Source organism: Porites lutea, chromosome 2 (assembly GCF_958299795.1).
Source record: "Porites lutea chromosome 2, jaPorLute2.1, whole genome shotgun sequence".
NCBI lineage: Eukaryota > Metazoa > Cnidaria > Anthozoa > Scleractinia > Poritidae > Porites > Porites lutea.
This window is the reverse complement of record NC_133202.1, coordinates 48,594,014-48,619,222: the sequence shown is the minus strand read 5'-3', so window position 1 is coordinate 48,619,222 and position 25,209 is coordinate 48,594,014. Positions and strand designations below refer to the sequence as shown.

The 25,209-nt window shown below is 38.1% G+C and overlaps 1 protein-coding gene across 1 annotated transcript in view; it reads right to left on the bottom strand.

Annotated features, from left to right (window-relative positions):
• Positions 1-25,209, bottom strand: part of LOC140928905 (nck-associated protein 1 homolog) — a 30,034-nt gene that overhangs the window by 3,749 nt on the left and 1,076 nt on the right. The window contains exons 2-34 of the mRNA XM_073378706.1: positions 24,734-24,835; positions 23,647-23,742; positions 23,482-23,538; positions 22,564-22,706; positions 21,874-21,964; positions 21,369-21,434; positions 20,880-20,951; positions 19,385-19,433; positions 17,271-17,424; positions 16,433-16,489; positions 15,613-15,709; positions 14,058-14,176; positions 13,540-13,580; positions 13,075-13,166; positions 12,355-12,436; positions 11,861-11,919; positions 11,073-11,218; positions 10,789-10,851; positions 10,130-10,199; positions 8,814-8,933; positions 8,171-8,310; positions 7,372-7,503; positions 7,038-7,116; positions 6,058-6,094; positions 5,513-5,615; positions 4,785-4,906; positions 3,487-3,584; positions 2,738-2,831; positions 2,556-2,638; positions 1,774-1,857; positions 1,316-1,397; positions 642-685; positions 38-107 (exon numbers count right to left, since the gene is read on the bottom strand). Of these exons, the coding sequence (XP_073234807.1) occupies positions 38-107; positions 642-685; positions 1,316-1,397; positions 1,774-1,857; positions 2,556-2,638; positions 2,738-2,831; positions 3,487-3,584; positions 4,785-4,906; positions 5,513-5,615; positions 6,058-6,094; positions 7,038-7,116; positions 7,372-7,503; positions 8,171-8,310; positions 8,814-8,933; positions 10,130-10,199; positions 10,789-10,851; positions 11,073-11,218; positions 11,861-11,919; positions 12,355-12,436; positions 13,075-13,166; positions 13,540-13,580; positions 14,058-14,176; positions 15,613-15,709; positions 16,433-16,489; positions 17,271-17,424; positions 19,385-19,433; positions 20,880-20,951; positions 21,369-21,434; positions 21,874-21,964; positions 22,564-22,706; positions 23,482-23,538; positions 23,647-23,742; positions 24,734-24,835 (2,944 nt within the window). The remainder of the gene's footprint in view (positions 1-37; positions 108-641; positions 686-1,315; positions 1,398-1,773; positions 1,858-2,555; positions 2,639-2,737; positions 2,832-3,486; positions 3,585-4,784; positions 4,907-5,512; positions 5,616-6,057; positions 6,095-7,037; positions 7,117-7,371; positions 7,504-8,170; positions 8,311-8,813; positions 8,934-10,129; positions 10,200-10,788; positions 10,852-11,072; positions 11,219-11,860; positions 11,920-12,354; positions 12,437-13,074; positions 13,167-13,539; positions 13,581-14,057; positions 14,177-15,612; positions 15,710-16,432; positions 16,490-17,270; positions 17,425-19,384; positions 19,434-20,879; positions 20,952-21,368; positions 21,435-21,873; positions 21,965-22,563; positions 22,707-23,481; positions 23,539-23,646; positions 23,743-24,733; positions 24,836-25,209) is intronic.

Here is a 25,209-nt window from a genome sequence, read left to right as displayed (position 1 = left end):
AAATAGACAACTAAAACTAGCGATGAAAACGTTGTACCTTCCAAGTCTGCGTTGTAATCAGAGGCTTCTCTGTAGGCAAGAGATGGAAGAGCCACGGCTACAAACACCTGCACAATACAAATACAAGGTTAGCTGTCGGTAAATTAATCCCAAGTCAATGACGGCGCTCTTACGCGAATGATGTTAAGTACAACAAGACTAGAGACGTCTCTTTTGATGCTGGAAACAGCAGAGTGCGACTGCTCCAAATTTTCGAGACCATGCAAAATGGGAAATGGCCATACAACAAAATAGGCATAGCCATACAACAGCAGAAAGAAGCTACCTTTAAAGCGAAAAGCTGATTCATTGAGGCTAATTAGACACAAAAGTTGTAAGTTCTTGTTGTTTTGAACTTATCCTAACAATTGAATTCACTACTGTTCCACATAGGACTGAAGTGGGTCGGGCAAGACGCAAGTGAGCTGCATTGGCTGTATACCACTGTGCCCAGAATATTGTTCTGTCAAACCGTTTGAGCGATCAGAAAAAGCGACCGATGTATTTGAAGTATCATCTTATTACCCTGGAGAAATAGCTTAGCATTGACACACCCTACCTTCAACAGTTTTTAGATTAGCACAGTGATACATAACACTCACCAAGAATAAGGACCAAATCAGCGAATCTTCTTCGGGCCTCTTCTCTGAATTGAAAAAAAGTAATAACGATGATAACTTTTAGTGCAGCCAGCGCGTAACCGAGTGGTCGATATGCTGGACCCTTAATCCGCCATCGCAGGTTAAAGTCTCGCTCCGACCAATGGTTGGATTTTCATGTTCGGTAGTCCCAAGTTCAACTCCTTGACCACGGTTGTCTATACCTAACTGTTTTGTCTTCAAACAGTTGGGATTCTTAAAAATGTCATATTGAATTTTCATGAACTGTTTAAGTGTTTTGCAATGACCCTACCACTTTTTTTGCTATAAAACTGACGAAAAATATTTCAGCACACTGAAAGTAGTTCCCGTGGACTCCCTCTTTGTGCGAATCCTCGCTGGGAACAAAGTTAGGCCAGACTTTAATACCCACGTTTCGGCTTGGGAGCGAGGGGTACACTACACAGCTCCCTCCAAGCTAAAACAAAGCTGTAATTATAACTACCTGATCTAATAAGAAGTTCCACAAACGTTAAACGAAGGGATCCCTTGTACATTGAACTCTAGACGTACTTTTGTGCGTTTTCTTTCACAATCCCTCCGCTTTAGTTTAAAATAAGGACCTTCTGGAGATATCAATCAGTGAATGAACACTACACGCTTGATCAAGCACTCACCTTTATGAACACAAAGCGCCTGACAAAGAACTGGGTCCACCTCGCACTGTAAGCCTGCAGATGTGGCCATTTCGTCAACAAGCTAAACGGAAAAACAATAACGCTATTAAATGAGTGACTCGACAGCCGATCGGGATAACTTGCAAAATATACAACAAATAAAAAAAGCAATTCGAAGCGTCGATAATCATTAGAAAGCGAAAAACAAAATATTCACGCAAAGGGAGCCCTCATGGCTTCTGTGTAACGTTTTCAGTAAGCTCAACGAAATGAATTAGAATGGAAAGCACCTATTTAAGCTTCTATGTGGTGGATTCTTTTCGTGAGGAAACTCAATGAGTTACAAGAAAATCCCATAACGAAAGGACGGTATTAGATAGTAAATTGACAATTTTTGTTGTTTCCTTTCCGATCTAAATTCAAGTTAACTCCACATGCAAAAGGAGACAATTACTGACCGGTCGATCGTTGTTTCCTTGTGGAAAATGCTCTTTGAAGTCCACTATAGAGTTCATCAGGAATGGTACCCTCTTGTTTAGAACCTAATCACAATAAAAGTTATCAGTTTCATTCTCCATAATGAACATAACCATTAAAAAGGACACAAAAAAGTTACGCAACATTTTTGTAAGAATTACAAGAGTAGAAAAACATGGAATTTATCATCATCTAAACTAGCCTGTTCCAAGCTTCAAGATAGTTGGAAAAGCGGATCGAGAAAAGGTGCGCGAAAACGGCTTGGGGGCTGGGGAGAGACGGAGTAGTGGAGCCTGTATACCTCATTCCGGTACACCAGCTGCTGGTATACCCTATGACTGGTCAACTGTCACTGTTTACTGTAACACTTAAAGTCAGTTATCGCGCAGAGTCGAACATGTCGCGCATGTGAAACCCTCCTGCACCCTTTCGACGTTTTTATATTTGATGACATTTTTACAAAAGAAACCTTTTTTCAGGAAGTGGACGCGGTAATGGAATTTAAAAAAAAGCTATAGACTCTCTCCTTCTCTCTTCCTGCCATTTTTCGCTCGTTCGCTATTTCACTGCTCGCTCGCATTCTTCTCTCGTCCGTAATGACCGAGAGCCTAAACAGACTACAGTGCTTGCATGGCCATCGGCCAGGCAAACATCCAGACAACCGACTCACCGATCACAGAAAACGAATGATGAAATGAATAGCAAAATCTTAACATTCAAGAAACAGAACCGCACTAGCGCTAAATTGAGTGACCGAACTTACCACTTCCAGAGCTTCTTGAGTGAGAGTGCGGAAGGTTAGAATCACTCCAACGATAATGATTCGCATCACCACATCTTCGATATCTAAGAATCAAATCATGATTAATAATTAATATTTTGAAAAACGTCCCAAGTGAACATTAATTTATCTTCAGTGTAAATGGCTACGACTCTTATGCTTACTTTTCAGTCTTCTAATAAGCTCCAAACACTGCTCTGGTTTGTCAAAACTCGTCCGCAGGCTCATCAACACATCTTTGTTTTGAATGATGAGTTTCTGTTCCGAGCAAAGAAAAGAACAAAAATCAACTGTCCGAACAAATTCACGTTTGACCGCTGAAAAATGTCACATATAATTCGTTAAAATGCTATGCATATAATAATACAAGTGACTGAGTGGTGCTGCAGTGTCGTTTGTTCTTAACTCGAAACAGATAAAGTCAATCTATTAATATGTTAACTTCTGAACAGTTTAACACTGCAGGCAAGAGGGATCAGCATACTCAACACATGTGTATGCCAATACTCTGCTGGGTTCATCAACCAGGGTGGACGACAAGAAGCAGAGAACTCTTAAATGAGGTTTCTGTGTTCGTATGCTCATACACATGCTCCCCGTTTAGTGTTTAGTTTCTTTTTCTTTTGGTTGCTTGTTTGTTTGATTTTTTTTTGCCTTGGGTTGAGAAGTTCAATTCACGTTCGCTTGAGAATTAAGTCGTTCAGGATATACTCGGCGAGCAAGCTCTTTGGAATGGGAAGTGGGGAGAGGGACAAGATATAAAGGATAGCGAAAGTTGACTACAACTATTCTATTACCTCTTAGATAACGCCAGCTCAAATTCAAATTCAACAATTCACGAAGCACACGGTTTGGAATTCAGCTAAGTTGAAAAGGGAAATCTGTTACATCACCGGGTGCTACAAAGCCCTACCTTGATTTCGCCGACTTGGCTAGCAATTTGCTGCATCATTTTCTGCCCTAAATGTTTAATCCCATAGGCTCCAAGAATTTCGGATAGAGCTTGCAGTTCTAAAAGTAAGAAATAAACAAACATCAGTTCTACTACTTATAGTTAGTAGCTATTAATCACGAGTATACGTCACGGAGTTAAGGAAACGAAAAGTAAGAGCCACTTTATACAACTTTCTAAATTAACCACAGAAAAATTCTGCTCACTAGCTACCGTTTGAATGATAAGTTGAAACATTGCAAACGTTTTTCCAGACTAAAAAGCAACCAAAGCCAAAACAACAAGGTACGCCGGCCTTGCTGCTCTTTTACGAAAGTGAGGTCCAGTCTAATTACTACGAAAAGTTCTGGGCAAAACTTCAGGAGTTTATCCAAACAAAAAACTACCCAAAGTCAAAACTACAATGTACAGATGCCTCTAGTCTTTGGGACGAAATTAATGTCCGGTTATTAGAGACCTTTAGAAACGAGGATGACTACGAGTACGAGATTTTCTCGATACTAAGTATTGCATGCGCGTGAACCAGCGTCATTTTGGCGGTAAACGTGGTCGTCATTCTTCTCCGGGTTTTAGCGAAAATGTTGTAGTGGCGGAAACCAGTTATCAAGGGTTTAGACGTTTTATCATTTTGCGATCGGGGCAGGGCTAAACCGCCTTCAAAAAAGCCGCGCTAACTTTTCTGGTGGAAAAAAAACTGAGAGCAATGAAGCTTTCCGGAGTGTCTAGTTTTGGAGAATACGCGAAATAAGTTTCAGTTACAGAATCTAGAGGCCGCCTCTATTTATTCTTACAACGCGACATTTTTTTGAGTGGGTTATTGTAAGTTTATCAATGATGTTCGAGCTTCAGAACTGATGTTCCTTCAGGAACTAGACTGGTCAGACTTATTGGAGTGCATGTACTTGGCCTAAAATTCAACAGCCTAAAGGATAAACTAGATTCGGGGACGAGATTCGACTTAAAGTTTTTTCGCGTATCCTTCAAACATAGACACCCCAGAAAGCTTCACTGTACTTTTGATTGACCAGCAAACTTAGCACTGCTATCTTTATTGAAGGAGATTTAGCCTTGCGCCGATCTCAAAATGATAAAACTTGTTTCCACCACTACGACATTCTCGCTAAAACTCTCAGTAGAATGACGACGGCTATCACGTTTTCCCGCCAAAATGACACTGGTTCACGCGTGAGCACTACTTAGTATTGCAAAAAGTCATCGTTCTCGTCTTAGAATCTAAATGTCTCTAATGACCTACTCACCATTAACATCGGTATACTCCTCGGCTCTAAATGCCTGCCCTGGTTTGTTGACAAACGCACAGCGGCGAGGAGAAAATACGATATTTTCTGTCATAACGCGTCGCAAGAAAACATCCAGATACCTGAAAACAGATCGATAAGACTCTAGATAAGTGTTCTTGATCCAGTTTTAGTAAACTGTACACAAGTGTGTACACCTTAGTTTTCATTATCGTCATTGCCTTGCCTTCAATCTAAATTCACATTTTAAGAGTGGTTTTATTCACAAAGTTAGTTAAGAGTAGGTGACTTACATCTAATGCGACTCACTATTTCACTCAAGCTCCTTCTGCAAGGCTGAAGGGCTTTTCTATGCAAGTTTTCTAAAAGCTAAAACCCAGCAAAACTGGTCGACCAAAGTGAATCACTAGCAAAGCCGACCATTACTATATTAATGAGTGCTCGCAATTTTAACTTGTAAGAGCTGGGCTAAATTCAATATAACGCTCACAAGTGTAGTTACCTTGTTGTTTTCAGACTCTATACTAAAACTGCAACGTCATTTTAATTCACTATGTAATTCGGGTTGGAAATGTATATTTTGATTTTCAATTTCCTAACTGCACCAACTTAGTAATGCAAGCCAAAAATCATAAGGATAGGATAGAAATTGCCAAGACAACCAGCTGGCAAATATGATACAAAGGCACATAGTCTCACAAGTGAGTATGGCAATAATCATGACTGACCATGTCGTGTACATGTTGGTGATTGTGATAGCACCCTGGCTGTCTTCGGGCTGAGTTTGTTGAAGTAACACATGATTAAACAAACGAGCCATGTCTACACCAGCTGTAATCACACAAAAGAAACAAAACAACCATTATAAGTTTGCACCACTCCGGTTTTCCCAACGTCTGTGAGACTGTATATTTGACCAAACTGTGGTAAACCGTACTATTCCCTCAAAGTCCAAGCCTGGGTTACTCGAAAAATTATTAACTTGAATCCAGGTTTAAGCCAAGCTTTGAAGAAAGCCTTTGTTCATCTAGAAATGTAGAGCTTATGACGTATTACAGGGCCCTTACACAGAGACGCGTTAAACGCAGTGATAACCTTTCACAGTCAAAAAGAGAAACTCTTAATGAGGGTTAAAATTTTAACCCTGTGTTGGCCGCGCAATCTTAGCAACCATCACGTCTTTTTTACGGACCAAATGCTGCAAATAATAGTCGGTAATGATAAAGCAACTTCAAAAAAGTACAAAATAAGAGTTAACATGGTGAACACTCACTGAAGTTTTCTATTCCTCTCAAAGTAGCCATCATTGCCTGCGAAAGGAAAATTAAACTTTATTAAAAATTTAACCAGGGGATAATCACTTTCATCCTAAAAGATTAAACTGAGCGTGAAAAAAAGGAAACCTTTTCCCAGGGTCCTACCTTGCTCTAGGGGACGAGTAGGGCAGCACCCTGGGATCAAGATTGCGGAAAGATGTTATATTCCCAAAGTCATGATTATAGACACAGGACAGAAAAGGGTGGGATTCGGCGAGCCCAGGACATTAGGAAGCTTACGATCCGACCACGGCGACGCCAATGAAAACAACGCAGAAAAATAGACTTCGCATCCTCTAAACCATTTTTCGCGATTATTCCAAGTCGCCCAGTTACTTAAGAGAAGGAAAATTTGGTTGGAGCTGAAGGGAGGGACCTTGTCGGAATTCAGACAGAGATAGTAGATTTTATCATCTTGCCGTTCCCGTTCTAAAGTAAACTTTTAAATTCAGTAATTTAACGTCGTAGCTGTGCAGTGACGGCGAATGAATTTACACAAAAAGCGTGATACATGTGCAGAGTTGTTTTGTTTTCTGAACCTATTGGGGCAGCTATTGGTTTGAGTTTAACCAGTGTTTAACAAAACTGCGTTCTAAATCATTTTCAGTTTGCCTAAAGCTTTTATCTAAACTCAATTTGTAGTGAACAGCTTCATAAAAGCATATAGTGCAGACTAAAAAAGCATTTATCTTCTCAAAATAATCCACTAAGGAAAAGATCTGGAGGTCCAAAGATTTGTTAAACCGTGGTCTAAGTTGGGCTTCGTTTAAATGACCGACATATTGCGTTTTGGCATTCCCGTTTCACTCGCCGACGAGGTTTCGTAAGGTCACTAATGAATACCGGTTAGGGGGCGCTCTATCCACTGAGTGATTAACAAACTCAAAGTGATCTAGGCCATTTACTAGGTTAATAAAATAAGCACTGAAAACTATACCTTAATATTTCCAAGGACCTCGGACGGACGAGCAATCCTCAAGTTATCAGCATCAAACTGGACCATAGTGACCACAGACCTACCAAAGAAGGTCTTATAAATTAACTTACCACGGACTAACCAGTGACAATGAAAATAAGTTAAACCACACAGTTAGTTAACCAGGGTTCATTTCTGGCATAAAAACGCTACGAGAAAAGAGGCGTTACAGAGGCATTCATAACTTGATAAAACGTGTTATCAGAGAACTAACTTTAATGTTATCTGTCAAAAGTAATAAATTACTGAACTAGGCAAATCGGTGAATTTTCTACACATTCTTAATTTCTCTCACTTTGTGAAGAACTCCTCCAGCTGAGAGCTTAAGTATTCGCGGGGAGCAAAGATGTGTTCCCAAACAGGAATCGCCTCTGTGTACGTGATTCCGCGGCAGATTTCTGTCAAAGCAATCAGCTTCCGATCCAGCCTGGGAAAAGTAAGGACATTCAATCATATAAATAAACATTCCTTCCTTCATTTACTTATTCAACAACAATAGCATCATAAACATCATGAACTTTAATGACAGCAGCGTGGCCGAGCGGTCAGGGCGATCCAGTGGTCCTGGGTTCGAGTCCCGCTCTGGTGACTTGCAGGATTTGTTCTTGGTCGTCCTGAGTTCAAATCCTCGGCCACACTTGTAAATAGCCAACTGTCACCTGCCAGTTGGGGTTTTTAATCCTGTTATGTTGTAATTGAATTATTTGTTTCTAAGCCAGTATTTGAGTGGAGTGCCTGTAAACTAGCTGGATAAGCTAGGTGCACTTTCCACTATAAACAAGCCTTTAAACCTTTTTAAACCTTTTCTTGATAGACAAGACAACGTTGGGAAAGGGATGGCTCCTTCGGTCTACTGCTAAGGTACTGAGCAGGAAAGAGTGAGAGCTACACCACGCAAGACAACATTTATGGCCTCTAAATAACTGAGGACGAAAGCACAGCCTTTGTTCTGCAACCGGCTAGTCCTTCATGTGGTTAGGATGAAAATGGCTCGCCGTAAGCCATGCAATAACAGTGTCCTTAATCAATGCTTCGTGCTTCACTCTGTCTGGTGCCGTTCGTGAAGGTCTCTCCTTTAAGCAAAGTATACTCACGTTGTCAGGGATTCCCTGCTTTTTCGGAAGCTCTCACTGCCGGGTGGAACAAACTCACTGTGAATGTTCTTTTTATTCTTGTCTTTCTTCCTGTCTCCTGAGATCTCCGTCATCAAACGAACTGCTTGTAACTGCCACAGCTACACACAACAACAACAAAAAACAACATCTTAATTATTTAACTATGCATAAGCTTACTACTAGTACAGCTAAATCTAGGTTTGGCGATGAAACTGAATACCAATGTACAGCTTAAGCTTAAAAAGGAAGAGCAGGAATTGACAATAGTTTTAAGCAAGTCATTGTCGACTAGATGTCGCAACAGAAATGCGAGACAAGTTGCAAGAAAGATTATGTTATAGAGCCCTAACAAAAGGCAAATGCCAAAAGACAGAGTACAAAAAAGGAGGAAAATTGTCTCAATCCTTTACTTACAAAGAGTGACCAACATCAGGTTTCTCCTGACAAAATCAGTCTATAATCAATGTATAAGGTTTCGAGAACTATTAAACTGATCAACATGGGAAATTGCTTTGATCTCTTTTTCCAATTCTCTCAACTAATTCTTTAAGAAAATGTATGAGATCAGTCTGGAGAATTTGTATGTGGATCAGATTTGAGGCTGAAAGGGATATTCACTAACCTGCTGGTTGAGTTGGATATGATCAGGGCACAGCTGACTGAGGATATTTCGGGCCTCTTTTGCCATGGAGTCCAGAAACAGGTTAACAGCAGACAGGCTGCGATCTCCAATGGGATGACGCTAAAGAGTTAAGCAATCATAATAATGAACACAAAAAAACATTAAAGGAAATACGGTGAGGCTCATGCGTTATGAGGCGACGAGACTAGCTGGTGAACCGCTGGAGTTACAAGCCATAGGTCCTGACGCTGATTCCTACTCTGCCTACTTAATCGATTTGACCAGCGATCTGACAGTAGCAGGGACGCCCAGAGGTTACATTTTCTAGCCCGTTCCAGGCTCTCAGATAGTGAGAATTACGCGTATTTGAATGGCACGCTAAAATATGACTGCGTTATCTGTGAAAAGGAGACGACTGTCTCGGAGCCTGGAACAGGCTACAAATTTCTGGCTACCGGTAACCTCAGCTACGTACTAACCAACTGATCAGTCTCCCAACAGAGAAAAAGGTGTTTAAAATGTTTAAGTTCACGTTCGTGCTTGGGCCATTTTCGTCGGGTTTTCTAAGCCAAACGTTAATGTCTTGAACTACGCGGTTCACACGGCACCGGACGAATTTTGACCGGCTGAAAAATTTGATTGGACACTTAGTTCACACGGGACCATTCATTACTTTCGTCCTGTTTACACGGAGCTTTGAGGGGCTAGGAGTCTAAATTTTTGTACGGTTAGAGCGATTCTCGTATGACCTTGAGATGAAAACGCGCGAACAAAACAGAAACAACAAACGAACTAGAGCGATTTGATTGGTTTATGGAACTAACGGATACAAAGGCGCCAGGCTTTTGGTTGGTAAGCGAACGCTCGGCTGAAAAAAACTTCATGCTCGAAGAAAACTTTATAGAAATCAATCGATACTTCGCTTTGACGTCATACTGCAACACGATTGGCCAATCGAACAATGCCTTCTCCACATTTGGGTTTTCGTAGGCTGGAAAACGAAGAGTCCATGTTTTGATCTTTTCATCCATTGGCTTATGAAACAAATAACGAACACTTACCGAAACCATTTTTCAAGGTCATACGAAAATCGCTCTAGCGTGGTTCCGTGAAACACCTTGATGTAAGAATTTTCAACAGGTCGAAATTTTGTCCGATGGCTAATGAACCCAGCCTACGCATTCGCGAGTTGAAGCACAGGAAGACATTTATTCGCAACAATTAAAACTGTTGTTCCACAAATTTTTGACTTCCCGTTCAGTCTAATTACGACAAAGATCGATGAATTTAAAATCTCCAAAGTTTAAAAAAAGTACCTCCTCAGGGCAAAATTCACTGGTACAAGTCATGAAGTGACCACATATCAGCGGAAATGCAATGGAATATCTGAAAATAGATCAGACGCATGGGTTGGTCCATATGTAGGTCCTTATTTACATTGTGGAAAATAAACATCTTTAGTAAAATGAAATGGGTTTTAAATCGGTGTCAGAAGCTACTTTGTAGCTGCTTTGCTTTTTGCACTGCTATTGCTTATGATCTACTGGAAATTTTGTGTCACTTTCTCTACCAATCAGGGAAGAAATCAAAACCAATTTTTTCTTGATCGCAAGGCATCTTCCCACGCTGGCGCCGATTACATCATTGCTTCGAGTTCTGATCGCTTCACGTGTTTTTTAGCTGGTGTTGTGATTGGCCACCAGCGAAATGGACCCTTTCCAGCTTAACAGTCACATGCGACAAAAACAAGTTGCTGGAGAGCATGAGACGCAGTTACAAAGAGTTTAAATGAATTAAATAGCTAATTTCCTTTCTTTTCAAGGTTATTTGCCTTCTGTCAAGGTGTTTTTGGACTATACCATATGAAAAATTAGCTGCAAAGGGCCCAATGTTTTTGGTTGTACTGTAATCAATTGTAGGTAGTTTGTTTTTTCACGGGTAATGTATATAAGACTAAAGACAAGTTTAACGTTACCTTGAATAGTTAGGGTCCTCTACACATTTCAAGAATGATTCCTCGAAAAAACTGGGATAAAAGCTACAAAAAGAAAATTGACACTCGTTAAGGGGGCAGCAACAAGGGCTGGAGTGCCGAAAATGGTATTTATTGCTGCAGTTTATATCGGATTGATATTCATGTTAATTGTTTATCATTCCCACGGCAATTCATAATCCTACAATTAATAAACAACAGGATTAACTTCTGTTCGAAGAGAACGGTTAACAAAGCAAGATTGGTACGTAACCTTGGAGACTTACCAGAAGATCGATAAGTCCGAAATTTCGTTTAAAAGTCTTTCAGGTGCATCGACCAGTTTAGAGTGGAACGATACATTGTTCATGAGCACTGCCAGGTCTTTGTTCTCCTTTAACTCTGGCGATGCTCCACGGACACTTGTGTAAGCCTGAAATAATAAGAAGACAGCTAAGTCTGTGGAAAACAGGGGGTGTCGGAGTCTGGAAAACACGAGGTCCGTCGCTTTTTAAAAGGCTGCATGCCGCACCCTGGCACCGTATATTCCACTAATCCCCAGCGTCTGAGGTGGTCTTAGACACACGATCTAGTTGAATCTGGTTCTACTTTCCTGACCATACAGCGCTGCCGAGCAATGGAAACGTTTGTCTGGAATGATCATATCTGCAGCATATAAGCGTGTCACTTATCATTTTAAGCCAGTTTCGCGCAAAATCAAGTCAAACAAACGTGGAAATGTCTGCCGTCGTCAAAACAAATGGGAACATTTCTTTATGATGTCTCGGACGCCTGGAGAATATATTCCCGACGCAAATGAGATTGTCCCATTCGCAACGTAATGAGGTTGTGATTTACAAAAAAAAGGCGTTTCTTTCACCAAGCTGTAGTTTAAAGCACGCAGTTAACGGAAGTAAGCAAACCATTGAAAAGACTTCACCCCTATAAAAACCTAGATTCTCATTGTACTTGCGAAACAACAAAAACACCAGCTTTTCCAAATCCCCTGAGACGTAAGAAAACGAAAATGCTTTCCTTGAATTACTGAGTAGTCTATAACAATATAAGGTTTTACCTGAAGTCGCATCCAGTCCAATCTGAGGCTTTCAAAATCAAATGTATCTCCAGCCTCAACTGTTATATACAAGAAAATTCAAATAAGCCTCCAGAGCATAACTTTAGAGGATATCCCTTACGACTCACTCACTGTCTTTAGACTCGAATATTAGAATATTCGAGTTTGTTGCGAAATTTGAAGGGCACTAACGCGCAAGCAAACCACTAGACATTGGAAATTTTGGCGCGATAATTGAATGCCAAACGAAGTGCAGTTCCTGCTATCTCTAATGACTCGTGCAGAGACCGTTCAATAAAAAGAAAAAAGTGAGTTAATTATTACGAAAATACTATGGAAATATGTTCTTTGAATAAGCTTTTGCGCTTGGAAACGTTTTCTAATTGTGTTAATTCCAAGTCTCTGTCATTCAGGGTGCACACGCATGAGATGTTATTGAGTCAAAAACTGGCGGGAAATTTCAACGCCACATAAGACTGTCTAATGTGTGTTACCTTGTTTAACATTCAGCTGCGACAGATCCTCGATAAATGATGTCATGATTATGGAAATGTCATCTGAACAAACTGAAATTTTCTGCAAGGCAAAACATAAAGAGTGCTTAAGAACTTTGTTTCTAGCATCTTGAGGCTTCATGGCTTGTGAGATACGCATGACTCCTTCATTGTGTTTAAACAAAAATCACAAGAGTAAACCACTTGAAACAAGTTACAAGACAGTTTCCTAAATTGTAGCTCACTTCTAAAATTTCCCGGTAATCTCAATTTAAGGATGTATGCCGTCAATTTTGTGTAAACTTGAGTTTGGTCCTTAAATATACAATATTTATTCACACATGTAAATTGCAAACCTCAGTTATACAAGGCCCATGAAGACAGTTACAGTCGGTGGTTTACATAAACTTGTTTTTGTTGCAGGAATTACAGTAACACTTTTATTAGTAATGAGAGTTTGTTACAGTATTTCCTTGTAATATAAATATGCAATCTCAAAGTCAACCCGTTAGTTAAAATGTTTACAATAATTTAACTTTATCCCACAGATAAGAACCTGCTTGATCTACTTTGCTAAACAGGTTCTTGTTCTATTGGGTATTAAAGTGGCACATTTCTGCCAGTAGGTTCTTAATCCACTATGTTCTTATACGCTGATGTTTACTGTAACAGAAAGGTACACGACTGACCGAAAAGTCACCATACAACTTGATTACAAACCTGGACAACTTCCTTCAGAACAGCGACGTCGAAGCCACATAAGTACTGGACAAAATATCTTTGCAACACTGATATATACTTCTGAATCATACCTAGAACCGGACAGAATAAAAGATTCTTAGGAGCAAATTCGCCGGAGACGCTACGAAGTAATCATCTCTTTGGGGTATTTTGACCTTAGGATTACTTTCAAGGTTTTCTTGTTGATGTTTGTTTGTTTGTTTTTATTTTTTCCTTTCATTTTTGATACACTACACTAGATTAACAGGTATCTAAAAGAAAAGCAGCACTTTAAACGGCATTTTATTTTACATGGCCATCAGAAATCTTGAATATAGAACAATACAAGCTTTTTCTTCTTATTTGTATCATGCATGCTCACGTCCCACTAAAACAACTGAGGGGATGAAGAAAAAACACTAAAGTGAACTTGATCTTTCAAAATGTTAGACGAAAGAAACTTACCCCGAATTTCTTCCACAAATAACAGCAACTGAGGCAGTTTGCTGACAAAAAGGACAAAGGAAAAAAGAGACGAATTAAAGCGTTTCAATTTAAAACTAAGTCACTTATTGAAAAAGAATTGTGTGGGATCATGATATCAAATATAACTAACCAGTCTGCACGGAGTATAAGGTGAAGCAAAGCGCAAACAAAAGAGGATCATGTGCACAAACTAAAGGTTTTTCCGTAAAATACCGTCATAATACTCTTTAATGTACAGGCTTGGCCAGATTATATGCAGGCCTACTCTCAAATGGGTACAGTTATACCAACGACCTTCGTTCGAATGGCAAGATGGAATTCAAACTTTGTATAGAGAGTTTTTGCTTGAACACGGCTTGTTCAGTTATCTAAGAAACCTTCAAGGTTATTTGTCTTTGAAACAAGAGAAAGGAATGTTTCTGAACTCCACCAATACAGAGACTGAAGTTTTAGCTGTAAACATTAATCAAAATTAGACCAAATCCCAGTATCCTTACCTGTCTAGAAAATCTTCCTGGTTGAGTTTTTTCCCCTTGGGTGGTGGAGTGCAAGCATGTCTCACCAGCCAAATGATTTCATCTCGGGCCATGTTTAACGCTTGTAGTACTACGAGGATCTGATTACAGAAATTGCATCAACTTTGTTTAGCTACTGAAAGTTAAGGGCCTGTTATTTCAGTAAACGGAGTTTAGCCAGTGTTTAACAAAACCGTGCTCTAAGCCATTTTCAGTTTGCTTAACGCTTTAAACGCCGGTTATTGTGAGCAGTTTCATGACATTTATCTCAGTCTTAAAATAACCCACTTAGGGAGATATCTGAAGGTCCAATAATTTCCCGACCCTAAGGGTGGGTTATTTAAACCAAGTCTAACTTAGACCGCGGTTTAAGAATTCTTTGAACCTCCAGATCTCTTCCTCAGTGGGTCAATTTAAGAGAATAAACGCTTTTCTCGTCTACACCATATGCTTATAATGAAACTGTTCACCACAAATGGTGTTTAGGTAAAAGCGTTGTGCAAACTGAAAATGACTTATAACGCGGTTTGTTAAACACTGGTTAAACTCGGTTTAAATAACCGGCCCTAAGTGTTTTGCTTGGTGAAATCGTTAAAGGAGTAGTGTCAAGAAATGTATCCAAATTCAGACAGTTAGAAATACCAAAAAATTGAGTGAAACATAAAAATAACCGCTCAGAACACTAAAAAAGGTATAAATAACAAGGCAAATACAAAGAAGTCACGGATGGACAAACTTGAAGGAGATTAAAACAGGTTGTAATTGTGGATTTTGAAAACTTGCCTAACAGTTTTCAAAAGTTTATTTTTGTTGCTTATACTAACTGTGGTTTGACATAATGTTTAGAAGGTACATTTGTTCCATAAGAAGCTGAGATTTTGTAATTTACCAGTGATTCTTTCCTACAAATAGTTGCAAAAATGTTGAGATGACACTCCGACGAAACAACGACCTTTCTTCCTTCAAATCGCAGCTAGTCACAGGTCTGTGAGATATAATTCTGACCTCCCTCCTCCTTTCCATTCAAAGTTGTTCCTCCAAGTTTTGAGCATGGTCTTGTATGGCTAGCAACTTTGATAGGGGTGGAGGGGGGATCACAAGCACAAGACCACGGACAAGCCATTTAAGCCAAAATACGACACAGTCTCAAGGACTTTAATATAACTGGTCAGTTGTAGAGTTAAGCTGAGTTCCATAGTGAATAAGGACATGTAATTGGGAATATTGACAAAATGAAGTGGACAGCCGTGACGCGCAAAGAAAATTATTACTAAGGGAAGATCTTTATTTTAGCTTGTGCAAAACCCCGTCATTACAAAACAACAGGAGAGTTTAGACAAATTGCAAAGAAAAAACAAACTGTCGATTCATACTGACGTAAAGGCAGACACTTATGAGGAGAAGTCAGCGCACTTAATATATGGCAATAAATTGTTTTAGAAAATATATCAATTATCTTCAGGTTTTTGTCAACGCACCATGTGCTGGCTCGTCAAATGAACGCTAGCGTTTTGTTACTAAGTACAGACAAACCTACCTTCGGTCCTAGTAGACCTGGTTGATCTGAAAGAATCAAAGACATTTCCTTTAACGCTGTCCGAAGGTAGTTACGTCTCTCTCTATGAATTGGGCCTCTGTGAATGAAAAAATCAGTGAAATGAAATGTTATGAATGGGAGCACAACAGACGTGTCGTCTCTACATTGGGGAGCTCAAACAACAACGACAGCGACAGCTACGAAAACATCACTTAAAAAGTGAAGTCCTGCTTATTCCCTCTCGTTCAATTCGTCAAATGTTGGCAATTATTTCTGGAGTTGAATTCTAAAAGACTGCATCGAAGTTTAGGAAAAGAAAACGAAAGTCGTTACCTTGTATTCACGTCCTCCACAAAACGTGAAATTAGGTATTTTAACGTCGCAGTCGTGCACTGACGCCAAAGAAATGCACAAAAAAGCGTAATACACGGGTTGAATTTAGAGAAAATGTAAGGGCTTTCTTTCCCCAGGGACAAAGCAAACTGTCTGTAATAGTGAGGTGTCCGTATTAAGCCGGTATCCGTAAAGCGGGGTTTGACTGTACACTAGTAAGACTTTCATTAAATTGACCCCAAGCTAAATACCTTCAGACTTCAATGGTAAAGTCTACAAATTTCATCAGTTCTTTAGTTTGGTGGTAAAACTTCTCACAGCTTGAAAAATTATGTTTTAAAAGGTAAAGAAGATGGCTTGTCCAAAAGACTATAAGTCTAGCACGTGTCATGTTTTCTATTCCGTAATGCATGGCTGAATGCTACCCATCTCAGTAGTCGTGTAAATTTGTGATTTGGCAAAAAGTGAGTTGACCTTAGTGGCATACCTTGTTGTTAGCGCATGTGCAGCAGCATCTTGAATGTCCTTAACACGCTTATTGTATCTAAAACCAATAACGACAATAAAGAGTTTAAACGAGGATATGATCTTTGCAGCTCTTTGTTTAATGGGCCTTTGGCAACAAAACGTATACAAAAATGTATACACCACTGTTTGCTCACCAGCATACCTATTTTGCTTCATGTGGTGATTTGTGGCAAAAAAAACTATTAACATGCCTATTGCAGGACTGTGACTAAGATTCAAGTTGCCGCGTGTATCCAATTAGTAAGTGGGGAATTTACCAGCTGGGAAGTTTTTTGGGTTTTACCTCAATTTTACTTCCTACAAAAGTAGCCGACTGTCATCAACATAGTAGTCAGAAAATATCCCTGTTTCCCTGAGTTGATCGTTTTATTAATTCTCCTAACCTTTTCTCTGGATTATATAAGTGTTATTGACCCAGCGGGAGGTCAAGATGGCTGGATATTGCCCTAGTTCTTTTTTGCGTTTTCGTCTTGGTCAATAAAAATGCAAAAACGAACGAGGCCAATATACAGCCATCATGATCGTACAAGCTAGGGCAATAAAGGATTTATCAAATGGACAAAAAGACAACATTTTTTGCGGGACCAATGCGGGAAATCTGAAGCGGGCAAGACATTGACGTTCAGCTAGCCAATCACAACACAGGATTCACTTCATTTTGCCCGCTCACGGATTCAGCCAGATAGTAAGTATTGACAATAATAACGTTAGGAGAAAATTGATTTTGGTCTGACTCTTGGGACTCTCTTGAGAGAATGCAGAACCATGAATGCACTTTTCTCCTTTCACTGACTCACCCTTTCATTCCATCAAGTAAGTTTTGGAATTCTTTATGAAACATAATGACTTCATCTCGGAATAACTGAACACAATAGCCATCCTGTAACGCAACCTTCCATATATCTGTCACGCCAGGCATGGCAAGCTGCTGATGACAAAGTGTATATCCAACTAAGGAGAAAAAACAATAAACTTTGGTCAATAACGTTGACTTACGACGACTATTAGACAAACTATCTGCCCCAACATGCTAACTTAATAGAGAGAATTTGATTAAGCAAAGTACCAGGTTTTTGAGAAGTCCACTTTTCACCCAGAGTTCACCATAAAACAACCAAATCTTTTTAAGAAAATCCACTTTTCAGTATAAAAGAACCAAATCTGGCCATTTAATACCAAATCGGGTGAAAAAATTGGCAAAAGGCGATTTAGGAGGATTTTGATTAAGCAAAGTACCAGGTTTCATTGTTGGAATTCTTAACCCTGTTAGGTTCAATATTTTGAATTATTTGTTTCAGGCACTTGCTCGGCCACACTAATATTAGTGCTATAAATACTGCCAAGGGTAAATAACGGAATTATTATAATCTGGCCATTTAATGCCAAATGGGGTGAAAAAATTGGCTTAAGGCAATTTATAGGTTTTCTTTTTATTATTTCAAATCACATGAAATAAAACAACACGAGGCTGATCACTCTTATGGCATACCTTTTTGATCCTCAAAAAGTGCCATGATAAACTTGAGTGCTTTGTTTATGAAATGCTGTATATTTTAAAACCATCGCTAAATGTGTAATCAGACTAGAATCACACGAGGCACAGGGTGCAAAGAAAGTCAGTTTTACAGCCTAGCATTCAGGCAAGCTGTAGCTAGCATATACTAGCCCACAAGTCATTTCAGTTAGTCCAAGAACCCTTTTTGATTGCCCATCGGGCAAATTAAGAACAAAAATCACAAACTCGATAGCAAAATCCACTAGCCCTGGGCTATCGGACATGACTTTCTTTGCATGCTGAGGTATTTCTATTAGCACATCAACTTATGAATGTCATCTAATAAAATTACCAAAAAATTCCGAAAAAAAGCCCCTCCATGTATAAGCCCGTCCAAATATAAGGCCCCAAAACCGGTAACACAAAAAACCCTCCGTTAAATCGTCCCTCCAAATATAAGCCCCCCGGGGGCTTGTACTTGGAAAATTGCCCTCAAATACAAAGGAAAACAAAGCAAAAACGGTTAATTTATTCCAAATATAAAGCTAGCACAATCGATTTTGAAACCCAAATTTCCCTCCGTAGATAAGCCCCTCCAAAAATAAGCCCCTCAAAAAGGGCCTTTGAAAAATATAAGCCCCGGGGCTTATTTTCGGAATTTTACGGTATTCAAATTGACAACTCTCTTAACCACTTTGACACTTGATGTTTTTTTTTCTTGATCATGATGTTCAAAACATCAAACATTTCTTCTTAGATTTATTACAGATCAAAATAGCACTTTCCAGTAGGGAATTTTATTTTAAGGAGTATTCAATCTACATATAGGTAATATACATTTTAAGGTAAAGGAAAGGGATAAATTCAAACTAAAACAACTCAAACATGTATAAAAAGCAATAATATTGATATGTATAATAAACAATAATATTGATACGTATAATAAACAAAATATAATATTGAATATCGCATATTCAATTATTACTACTATTTAATACTCTTATCGTTGTTGGTTCATCTTGAAATCATCAGATTTTAAAAAGGAATTAGTGAAAAGATCGTAAATATTGGTAGTGATTGCTAATAGTAACAGTAATAATATTATTTTAGTAGAGAAACATTGTCGTGGATTATATTTCAAGAGATATTGAGACATTATGATCTTTTCTTTTCTTTCTAAAAGATGTTAACTAAGGCACAAATTTCGTTTTAATTTTTTTTAAGTGAAGCACTGTACATAGGTCTTTTTTATTAGTATTGCATAAAGACTTTTTTATTATTTATAACAAACATTACTATTATTAATAAGCAACAATTTATTTTCAATTAGATGATATTATACGTTACGTACAATAAAATTAATATTAATTTTTATTAACTACAGTGTATTTTATGAGCAGCACTTTGAAAACTTACACAATATCCATTTCTGCATAGTTTCCATTGATAAATATTCCACTGGGGGCTGAAAAGAGAAAAGCACAGCACTAGCAAGTTGTCAAGTGGCTTAATTCATGTATAAGAAGTTAAAAAGTACAGAAGGCTGCTTTTTGTGCTTACAGTTTCCAAACAAACTGTTACACTATGCAGCCATGTCATGTCAATAATGTCCGTAATGTTGGTTTGTAAGAAAAGCAATAATATTCTACAGGCCAGATACAAAATACTGTATGATTCAGTTTGCAAACAGCGAGAGTCTATTACGCTCTAGTCATTGCTTGTCATTTTACCAATTTAACTTTTTTCTAGTCAAAAAGAAATTTTTGCCAAAAATGGTAATAGTAATAGTAATGGTAATAGTGGTAATTAGCATGCTACATAACATGAAGGTGAAATAATGTGACCTGTTGTGTCAAAAAAAATAAGTGAGACTTGTTGCGTCAAAAAAAATTATTTTTCTTGATGTAAGAAGTCATGCTTCATTTTCTCTTCGACGCTTGTCATCGGCATGCTATATGACATAAAGTTGAAGTGTAACTTAATGTGTCAGATTAATAAGCGTCACCTTGTGAGTCACAATTTTTTCTTCCGTGCCACAATTTATGCTTATTTTCTTAAAACAAAAACAGGCTACGTTTCATGCTTATATGACATAGTAAGCAATAAAATCATAACTGCACAATAGACATAACAAAAATTGTAAACACCTGCTCTCTAAAGAGTTATTTTCTTAAACACGTTGTTCAACAAAACAAGCTGTGATAGGGTAAAACATACAGATGAAAGAAATGTGTCACTGGCTTGTATACAGTAAAAATGATCTGTATAACTGTATTGTTACTTGTAGGTTGCAGTTTTGGGGAGAATTATATGTAAATGAGTCAATGAGTCAACAAGTCAATTCTCGAGTCATGAGTCAATGAGTCATAAAGTCAAGTATAATAATATTAAAGTGAATAAATGCTAAACATTTCAAATCAGACTTTACCCGTAATAACTATAGTCAGGCTTAGCCTTGATCATTATTTTTTTCAGTGTTCAATGGTGACCTGACTAAAAACATGATTCATGACTCATTGACCCGTTTCACAAAACAACCTTTTTTTCAATTTTGGGCAGTCAGACATTACTTAGCCCACTAGCAAGCTCTCCATTCATGGTGAGTGAAGCAAGTCACCAGAGAATGCACGAGTGACAGGGGCAGAGGAAAGGAGAGCTTGCAACGATCTGTCATAATTTTCATTTCTACTTCGCCCAGATGAAGAGAAATACAGATGTACCATTGGCTGAAAAATCTCCCTTTCCTTCCCTGCCCCACGAACCCGCATCTCCTTTCACATGCTGCTGTCACATGACTTCTCGCGACATCCCAAATGCATAGCTTGCTTGCAGGCTAGACATTACTGGATCACTCACTCATGGAATCATTGTCCACAACTTAACAAAAATAATAATCAGACAATTCCCTTACCACATCACTGGTAGCTGGGTTCAGCATTTGCAATGGTGCACTGATTATGCTGACAATCTGAGACTGACGCCACTGAGGACGGAAAATGGTAGATATAATGTAAAATACTGTCCCCGCCATTCCAACTGGGAAAATATCCATTTCTTTAACTTGGCCTCCACTGTCTAATATATAGCTCCAAGTCTGACGAACTAACAATTAAATATCAAGCCCCAACCCCTGACAAAAAAAAGTCTTGTGTAAGTGGTGACATGACTGCACCTGTGTCCCTCTTAAGTGTCCCTGACTGATTTAAGACACTTTCTAGACGGAATGGAATTTGGAAATGTTGGATTTTGTTAAGAGGGGAAACCAGAGAATCTAGAGCAAAGTGATCTCACTAATAAGAAATCCCTGCTCTTTCTGTAGTTAATTGTTTAAAACTGCCAGTATAGATAACACCTGGCAGACATTTATTGCTTATAAACAGGCATGTAATAAGCTTATTACCTGCTCCCCTGTTGAATTTCTTCTGATGTAAACTTCATGAACTGAGTGCAGTGCAGTTGAGACTCTCTGAATTCACAAATAATAAGAAAGGTTTAATAAGGTAAAAAAACTTTGAGTTTACAAAAACTACATGTATTGAAAGTTCTCAACCTTTCCTTTGCCTGCTAACCCTGAATAAATATAAAATTTTAGGGCTAGCAGACATGAAAACTGAGAATCAACCTACTAGGTTAAAAATATTTTTACCTGAATTTAATTTTGACCTGTAACATAAATAATGTGAACTATTGAGTTATGATTTATTGCTTTCATAACTACAAGTAACAAAATCAGTTACCGCTATAAAAAACGTATCATTAGTGTACTGAGAGAGCATGTGCAGTACCTTGCATGTACATGTAGGTACACTGCACAGTATACACTTAACTGTAGACAATTTTTATAACTCAGGCATGCACTAAAGACTACAAGCATTTTGATCTAATCATAACAAAAAAAGGTTTACCTGTTGATGTGGCACAAATTGTTCAGCTACTTTCTTTAGAGGAGTTTCATACTCAACAATCATAGATCCAAGTCTTGGAAAAGAGTCTTCACTAAAAAATACAGATTAAGGTACAGATAACATTAATATTTTATGATCAGATTAGTTCAAATAAATACATGGGCAGCCAGAGGCTGAATTGCGTATTTACAAATAAAACTAAGCTAAAAATAGAATAATTTACAATACATCAATATTCAAAATATTAAACATTCATACATATAACATAAAAAACATATAAAAAACAGAATCATTTAATTGTACTTTAGGCATGATGAAACAATAAAAGTGTTCTTAAAACAGTCCGTCTTCCACTTTGGAAGTGCAAAGTGTCGGTGATTTCTTAATAAATATGGAGCCTTATTGGCTTCAGTTAATAACTTTTCTAATATTATTTTATGCATTAGGTTCAGCACATGAAAAATTTGGCATCTGAATCAAATTTATTCCAAAGTCGAAATTCCCACCCAGGTTAGGCAGGAAGAATGGTTGAGCCATTCCAAATTGAAATAGGTGTTCCTAATTGATGCAGACGTAACTCAACATAATTTATTAGGTTCAGCTCATGAAAAGTTCGGCATCTGAACTGTGCCTAATAAAAATTTATTATTAAGAAACACTGAAATGATCTCCATGCGGTGCCGGACTTACCCTCTTCCATTCTTCATCTCAAATGCATGATTGTACAGGCCCAGTACAGCTTTTCGATCATCCACTCGTGATACAAGCATCATGAGAGAGGCATAGGTCACAATGAGATCTAAATATGCCTTGGTCAAGTCATAGTTTAGCGTCTGAAGTAAAAAGATTTACAACTAACTTGTAAAATGTACTTCTCTGCACAGCGATTATAAAGTTAACCCCAAAACAATTTTAAACATTTGGAGGCCGGGATTTAGCTAACAGGCAGCTCTAATGCTCCCCACAGTCAAACGGTCCTAAGTTCAAAACCAGCCATTAAGCAATTAAATTGAGTAACACCAGGATTTATTTAATTGGTCCCTGCATACTAAATTCTGAGCCTCTCTATGGGCATTTCAAACAATCACAATGAAACAACATATTGCCATAATTGATCAAAGCTCAACAATGCTACTGGTAGGCATGCAATGATGGTAAAACAGTCTGTCAAAAAGAGTTCTTCACATTCAGCATTCAGGTTTTTTTTTCCGCTTGTTAAGCCTGTTGCTTTCTTTCATTTCTCATTTCTTCGTCATTATTAAGGTTGCTCAAGCTTACTAGTGGTGTTATCACACACAAAAATTCTTGATATGTAACAATTTCGACAAAAAACAAATAATTTGATGAAGAAGGCGCAATGAAAAATTTGTGTGAGGGTACCCATAGGAAGGCTCAACTCTGAAAACCTTTAGTGAATGCTTCAATTTAGTGACTATGCAATAAAAGTTTAAACATTTTAACACATGGTACATTAATAAGATGCAATGGTTGTGGTCATTTTCTTCAAGAAAGAAAGCTTGCAAGAACCTTTTTAGTTGACACAACTTTGTCAAACCAACCCTGAACACACAGTCAAATTTATTTTTAAAATTGTTTTCATCTACTCACAATGTCAAAATGAACAAAACTGGCATCGATTAAGGTCAGAAGCTCACTTGTATTATCCTGTGATAAGACAGTTTACAAGAAAAGAATAAGTGATTATTGACAAATATGGACAGAGAAAACAAATTCATTTGCTAAAAATACGATTATTTATTGCTTACTGCTTACCCTGAATTCCATGACATCCACAAATGTGTAATAATAGTTAGATAGTCCTTTGATAACTTCATTTTGGATGCTATGAACTGGCTGAAGCTGAACGCTCTGAAAATCAAAGCAAAGGGTTCAAAGCACTGGAAATAAAATTATACAATACTTGTGGGCAAATAGAGGAGACTGCAGTACGTCTTATCTCCAGGTTGCTATTAAGTATGCGCAGCACATTATGTAGCCAGCATTTATTTGGACTTCCACTAAGAATGAATGAAATAAAGGGGACACAATCTGATCACGCCCATTTGGACCTTCTATCAATTATAATCTGATCACACGTGTTTTGACCCTCCATCACGTGAAACTTACATTTATGCAACGCACAGTGTTAGAGAAAAAATGTTTTGTGAGAGTCTTGACACTCAATCGATCTTGCCTGCTATACTTTGTCACGCATTGTTTTCCTTCAAAGTAAGAACTAAGTTATAACCAGATAACATGATATACTAACCCCTCAGTTCCTTTTATTTTATGTTGTAATGTATATTCTGCTGGACATGGCTGCATTTCAGTTTTTTGGTTGCTCAATATCAGTGTTTTTAACTTTTAACATTTTATTTTGCACTGTATGTTAGTGAACTTGATGTGGCTGCATTGCAGTTTGTTGGTCACTCAATATCAGTGCTTTTTCTAACAATTAACTGTAACCATTAAAATTTTTCATTTTTTTTGTATGCCTACAACACTCCCATTAACACACACCCTCCCTCCTTTCACCTTAAACACTATTTTAGTGTAGACTTGGGTCAACCTTTTGGTAGGGATTCCACACTAACACCTGTAATGCCACAAAGGTTGCTAGGTGAATCTACTCTTTTAATTTATTTTTAATTTTCATTTTTTTTCTTTACAAAGCACAGCGTTAGAGAAAGAGTGTTTTGTTAGAGTCTTGACCCTCAACTGATCTTGGCCGCAACCCCTTACCTTTGGTTATTTTTAGTCATTATGTTATTCCTTAGAATATCCCATAAATAATGTATAATAAAAACAATTATTGTTTTGTCAACAGAGTGACTAAAATGCATGCAGTTCTACAACATACTTTAGTATCTGTCACAGGGAACTTCTTCACGATAGCTTTGATGGCAGGATCCAGTGCTTTGTCAGTTAGAAATCCTGGTCTTGACTTGGAATCTGAACATGCCTAGGAAGATAGAAATAATATAAACTGAAAAATTGTTACATCATGAGAATTTCTTCTGCAACAGTGAAAAACTGTCATTAAGTAGAAAAACTTCATTGAGGTCAACATCTCACATTTCATTGAGGTCACATGACATCTTACAATGAAACTGAATAGAGTGCCATGCAAATGTACTAGTTGGATGAGTTACAGACCCCTCTAAGCTCTTCAACAAATCTCTCTCTTATTCTTTCAATAATAGTTTATTGGTCACAATTATTATGACCAATAAACTATTGCCAGTGGCTATTAGTACAGGCCACCATACACCAACTTGTATTTGCTATCCATACGGAATTAAGTTTCATCTTTTTTAAATTTCATGTTTAATTTTC